The 6,812-nt window shown below is 33.9% G+C and overlaps 1 protein-coding gene across 1 annotated transcript in view; it reads left to right on the top strand.

Annotated features, from left to right (window-relative positions):
- Positions 1-846: 846 nt before the first annotated feature.
- The window catches only part of gabrg2 (gamma-aminobutyric acid type A receptor subunit gamma2), a 39,549-nt gene continuing 33,583 nt past the window's right edge, over positions 847-6,812 (top strand). The window contains exon 1 of the mRNA XM_006631814.3: positions 847-1,676. Coding sequence (XP_006631877.2) covers positions 1,561-1,676 — 116 coding nt within the window. The 5' untranslated portion in view covers positions 847-1,560. The remainder of the gene's footprint in view (positions 1,677-6,812) is intronic.

Genomic DNA, 6,812 nt, shown 5'->3' with positions numbered 1-6,812 from the left:
TGTGACACATTTTATGACCAAGAAAAACAAGATGTGACCTAGAGACTTCATTTATAGTCTGGCCGAGTGATAACTGATTTCTAGTTTAAGTAATTTCTTATTGTAGACCAAAGGAGCTGACTATGGTTCTGAAAGTCCTGTCTATAAAAGAACAGGCAAATTTACTGTATAACTCTAAAACAAATGGAAAAAAAGAAGGAACTCTGATTCCTGAGAAAGAGGACGAATAAACAACAGGCTTGTTGTACATGGTTTTTAGTAAACAGCTACAGTATGAACTACAGTACGTAACTGTATGAAATGCGACTTGAAGGTAAAGATGTAGAAGAATGCTAGTCCGTGCGTCACAGGGGATTCGCACACCTTGTCACACGGAATGTTTCAGATGTTAATAACTTTGCATCCCATCAAATGCAGTAATGCATCAGTGAACTGTGAGAGCACATTTTAGCGGAATCCAGTTGTGTGTTATTATATTCAAACATTGCATAACATCGAATTGCAATATGGTATCTTTATAATCGTAAAGCGGAAATGGTCTTTAACTATTAGCTTACTTTGGGGGTTGCGATAATAATGTCGCGTACAGTACATCAGGAAGGAGATACAAGTGGAGAAAATGCAAAATAACGGAACGCAATCAAATAAGTTCATGGTCTGTCTCAAACAAAACATATTATATATTGTATTATTAACGCGCGCAGAATGAAACATTTCAAAGCATCTGATCAGATTTCGAATTTATGTAGTATAAGTACATTTGTATAAAAATCGACAGTGAACGACTACACACCATTCAGATTCAGTTTTATGAAGGGCTGAATTATGAATGCTTCAGTAGTTTTTGTTGAATAATTCCATCATCACATTTAACAATTTGTGTATATATACAGAACTATTTGCTCATCGATTAATTTGCACTTTAAAAACGTTTTCTTCCATTTCATACATCTCATATCCTGTAGAGCCTATACATTACATAGACCGCTGTGATTTGTCACGCTTTCTCGTCGCCAAACCAGTACTTCCCCGGCTGGGTTCGTGCTGCTTCTATCTATATTGAGCACCAAGTTCTCTGCAAAGCATGGAACAATAGCTTAACAGAACCGCCTCTGTGGATTTTTAGTATTTTCTGTTTAAAACCTTGCAACTGAGCACCATTCGTGCATTAAAAAGAGAAGCGAAGTAAGGTTTATTTTTTTTTTGCTGTGCGATGAAACCACGCATGTGTTGATCTGTGCTGCAGCAACGTGCATCAATTCCTCTTTGACCCCAGAGTTAATCTGCATTCAGTCAGAAGCTCCAATATATTTGCTAGCTGCTGGATTTTAAGGTTTTCCTGGGCTGTTGCATTTATGTAATTTTTTTTGCAATTATTTCTTAAGATCTGGGAAGCTTGCTTTGATTTGATCAGGTCTGACTGCTTCCGCAGCACCGCTGCAGATCTCATTTTCAAACCCGAATGCTAATGCAACCTGCTATGTGTGTAATGTATCAGAGAGAAGGTAGACAGTAAATAAAGGGACTCGTCCATCTGCAATAAAGAGAGGAAAAAAGAAGATGGTGATCATGGCTCCTCCAAATTTAACATATAAATATTCGACTGCGGTGACGAAGCCTGTTTACTCTCTGAAGATAATTATATGGGTTTTTCTAATCGCCAATCTTCCTTCCAGGTAAGTAAAAAATACATAAAGGTGTTATTAAATACTGTTCACTCTGTGACCTATTTTAAAAGAAGGTGAAGAATGTACGTGTATTTTATGGTAATTGCTTTTTGTCTTGGATCGTTCTTGAGCTTTCTTAAGACAGTGCAGATGTGTCGCTATGTGAACTGTGATGATTTCAGTATGAAAAGCTACATTTTTGTAAAATCCAGTCGTCACGATCCTGAATTCATTGTGATATAGAGCCACTGTAGTAAAAATGTATTCGGAAACAATAGAATAGGGTTTATTTACAGATGTGTATTTCCATCCAGGCGTTATACCGATATATTGTTTTCGATTATACAGCCTAATATTGATATGAAATGAAGGCTCATTTGACACTCATTTCTTCTGTTAGTGACTGATTATTATAATTTCTTTGTCTAAATTATATGTGAATTTGATCAAAATCACTAGTGCAAAGGGCATTTATCTAAGTTGGCAGACAAATATGTAGATAAGAGATGAAAATATGAGTACTAAGATTTTCTTTTTCTCAAGAATAGCGCACGGCTTTTCTGAAACAAAGCTGTTTTTTACATTGATACAGTAGGCTTAACGTCAGCTTTGTTTCCAAATGAATTGACGAGTGTGCACTTCCTGTGAAACTTCAATGAAATGCCGGTGCTGTGTGTCACCACTTGACCATTTCAAGCGAGAAGCATCTACATAAGTTAGAGTATGGTTATCGATTATGGGTTTCACATAAATGTAAACAGATTAATCATTTATGTTAATATTAATATGTTAATATTTTTAACGGTATAATGTTTGCAATAATCAATTGTTTTGGATGGGATTGTATTCTATTATTATTATTATTATTATTATTATTATTATTATTATTATTATTATTATGCTTTGATACATCGTTTCAGATATGCCAATTAAAGTTTGGCTGTAGGGAGTATTAGTTTTACAACATGAAATATAATCAAACCTGCACCTTTAACAAAAAGAGTAGAGTAGAAAATGAATTTAGCTCAGAATTTTCCGTGTATGCTTTCTATTGACTTATGCATAAAGATAAAATGGTGATGGATCAGTTTTTTTGTTTTATTCAGCTTAACGTAGTGAAAAACGCGGCCATACGGAAAAGCTTGGCCTAGATGAAAAGTGGTAGCAGGACTTGATAGTATCTTTCGCAGCATAAAAATTGTTATAAATGGAAGATTACCACCCGTCACGCAATAACCTAAATGTCAATATATAAATATTCCAGTTCTTTGAAGAATCCTGTAGATCTATACGATTTTTGAATGTGCGCCTCATAAACACACGGACACGTATATTTAAAAAGCAGGCTTTGCAGTTTAATAATTAACATGAAAAAATAATGGCAGAACATTTATAATCTATCCAGGTAACTCTGAAATCTTTGACTCTTTCATGATGTGAGATTTTGCCTTCATTTTCCTCTCTTTAGATATGCTAATATTGATTTTTACAACTGCTGGGTCTAATTGTATGAGATTCAGATTAGCTGTACTTGTGATACAATGAATCACGCACTTATTTTTAGCTCCAAAAAATTAGAACTGGCATCTGAGGCTTCATTAAAAAGTAAAACCCTTTTTTCTAAGATACTGTATGGATCTGTTCAAACTAAGTATCAGTATTTTCAGTGTTATCAATAGAAGCATTATACTGTATATGTTTTGAAAATAGTACTGTATGTAAAGGAACAAGTAATAGGTTTATTACAAACTGAAGGAAAACAACGTTTCGGTTGTGGAGCCTTCTTCAGGTGTCTTACTGTACAATATGTAAGAACTTACTGTATGTAAGTTCTCTTACTGACAAGAAGCCTTTGACATTCAATTGGACAGGTTGCCTGGCTTGAGAAGACAGGTAGAAGATACATTTTAGCTTAGAACATTTATTCGATGAAAAGTATAAAATCTTAGAATAGCTTTTAGAAAATTAATTATACCACATATATTTACAATATAGAGCATGGTCTCTGCTGTTCAGTTTTCAATAACCTTTTAACAAATGTCTGTATTGGCCATGTCAACAAATTTTAGTCATTTGATTTTTGCAGTGTTGTTAAGAATTTTCTTCTAAAATGAATCACCTAAAGTATTTAATTCTTCTCTTCTGTCATATCAATGATCACTTCACAATACTTTTGTGCAACCTTAGGCCAAGACTGTGCATATTACAGTATTTCTTGAATTTTACCTGTGCTAACTGAAATTTAGGAGTCAGGAAGCTGTATACTTATTCTGTATAAGCTTTGTCAGTTGTTGAGGAGGTTTGTTAACAAATATCAACATCCTAGTTATGCTTTAATTTAGGTATGTTTTTTTTCTAATTCTTGGACACTATGTATAGATTTAATCCTTCTTCTAAAGTAGTATTAACTCACTATTTTTTTTTACATTATACTACCCAACTAACAAAAAGTGGTATTTATTACATTTTCACAGGGATGTTGTTAGATTGAGTCTGGTTTGTTTCCACAGACTCGTGTGCTCAAAACTCAAAACTCAAAAAAAAGGGTGTCATGGAATGCAACATTAGTTTCTACTAGTACATTTACATAATTTTAATATGAATTATTTGTAATTTGTAGGATTTTATTTACTGTATTCTTATAAATATGTTGTAAATATGTTTCTGTTTTGGACTTTTATTTTGTGATGGCAGTGAGGTGGGTAGTGCATTCTCCTTACAGCACTTGGATCAGTTCACCAAGGTCTGGAGTTTGCATGTTGCCCCCATATATACTGATAGATATAGACTGGTATCCCATCTATGGTGCAGTCTCACCTTGCACCCTGCAGTTTCAGGATGGGTTATTAACAGGAATTAGCAGCTTAAGGACAAAAGATTGGTAGAATTGAATTATTATTATGGAAAAGCTTCCTTTAATTTAAAGTTTTCTTTAGTTTAATAATTTCTGTAATAGCACAGGTGTAACTGTACTGAATTTGCATATAGCATTGTGGTGTTTTGGTGTGGTATTTTGTAATCATATTAGGCAACAAAGAATAAAAATGCAAATATGGGCATGGATAAGCATAAAAATAATCAAATCCTGAGGTGTAGAAATTAGTTAATAAACTGTAGAAGAATATCGTCAGAGTAAATCAGGTTTAAAATATTTTATTATTTTATTGCAGAGGTTGGGCATATTTCAGAATGGGCTGAAGGCCATAGCTTCATGTGAAAGACTATAGGTGGCATTAGTTCCCAGAGAAAACATATGCTTTCTAATTTTGGAATTGCATTTTCAATGATATGATATCCAAATGACTTGCCAGCAGGACCAAGGTTCATCATGAGAATCTAAATGCTGTCTGGGGTCTTACCTGTGGGTGTTATGTCTGAGGGACAATATAATGAGAATGGCACAGATCCCTTAGCAAGGACAATTAATACATCAAAACACGTTTTTATGCACATTAACTAAAGTACTCCAAGCTTTTATCTTCTAAGTCGAATATCAGTATTACTTAAGCCACAGGACTCGAAAGGTGATTTCAGAACTTTTTTTTCCCTTTTATATGCATGTGTACTCACATCTCCTACCCATTTATTGGAAAATCATAGAAAAGCCTTGATTTGAGGACATGTGCAGGCCATGGCTGGTTCTGATTTAGAGTATTAGCAATTCATGACAGAAACACCCATCTGTGACAGTCTAGAGTGATGTGGTTGGGAGTGTCTAGCTCCCTCCCTAATGGAAATCCTTCTCGGGGAAGGACAGTTTAAAGCTGCAAATAAAATATTGCGAAGGTCTGAATAAATTGAAGTACAAGGAGAAAATTCATTCAAACACAGGGAGAACACACTAGTTGTAGACAGACAGGTGACTAAGGCCAGACTTAAACCCAGCACCCTGCAGCTGTAAGGTAACCACAGTAGTAACCACAACACCACACTTACTCAATGACTTACAGTATAGGAGACAAATACCAAATGTCCCAAAAACATTCTGGTCAGCTGTAATTGAGTCAACTGCATAATTAACTCCTTTACTATGAAGTTGACTCAATTATCCACTGATAACACCAGTAAATCTCATAATGAAATGGATTAGAAAGTCCAAGTAAAAACCCTAGAGTTGGATCCTCAGGGCACTGTGATTCAAAAGTATAAAGGCCTTTACACTTTCATATGAAAACTTTTAATTTAACTTTTTTTTTTAATTCCACTCTTATGGCCCCTGAAAATCAGTCTGGATTGTTCCTTTTCATATACATTTTAATGTTATTATACTTTCATCGCATGTTTTTCTAGGACTTAATGTTTAGGAACGTATTAATGTACTTTGATAAAATCATTTATTTTGATATGTGGGGCATGCATAGTAATTGCTCCAATTGTTAATTCATTGATAAAATTCATACATTATTATATTTGCTTTTCTTCTTTTTAAAAAATAATCCTTTGTTTTAGCCTCTGTGGCCTGGTTTCTTCTTTATTTATTATTCTGAAATTTCATTTTTGGCTCTGCAAGTACATAAGAAAGCCTTAAGGAAATATGTGTAAATATTGCAGGAAAGATTAAGCATTGCATAATATTTACACATATTTAAGTTAAAATAGTCTGCTTAAGTCTGTTATCTATCATGATCAGTGGTCATGAGGTTGATAAGCCCATTTATTGCTGAGAAACATACAGTAGCCACCTCTTCAATGAAACATTAACCTGTGCTAGACGATGTTTTCTTCATCATCTACCAACTATTTAGTCAAGCAACAGATTTAATTTAATTTCCGAGTGAACGTTTTTCTTTCAGCCATACTCCCACCTTAACAGAGCTACTGTACTTGATCTATTGTGTTTTTTACAATGTTTGTTTTTCAATTGAAGATGTCCTGCTTCGTATTGCTTAAATTTTGTAATATCTGGCTAGAATGAAATTATCAATACTAAAAGAATGGATTTAGATCCATGAATAACATGCAGAATACAGAAAAATAGAAAGTCATTAAGGTCTTATTGATCATAAATACCAACATCAAAGAAAAAGAAAAATGTGGCTTTGGTCTAAAATGTCATCATCACAAAACATATTGATTACATCGCAGTCTATTTAAATCTCAAATGATTAAAGAAGTTTTAATTTCAGCTGCTGGAAAACATAGAGC

Source organism: Lepisosteus oculatus, chromosome 11 (genome assembly GCF_040954835.1).
Source record: "Lepisosteus oculatus isolate fLepOcu1 chromosome 11, fLepOcu1.hap2, whole genome shotgun sequence".
Classification (NCBI taxonomy): Eukaryota; Metazoa; Chordata; class Actinopteri; order Semionotiformes; family Lepisosteidae; genus Lepisosteus; species Lepisosteus oculatus.
Note: the sequence above shows the minus strand (reverse complement) of the source record. Positions and strands in the feature narration are given on the sequence as shown.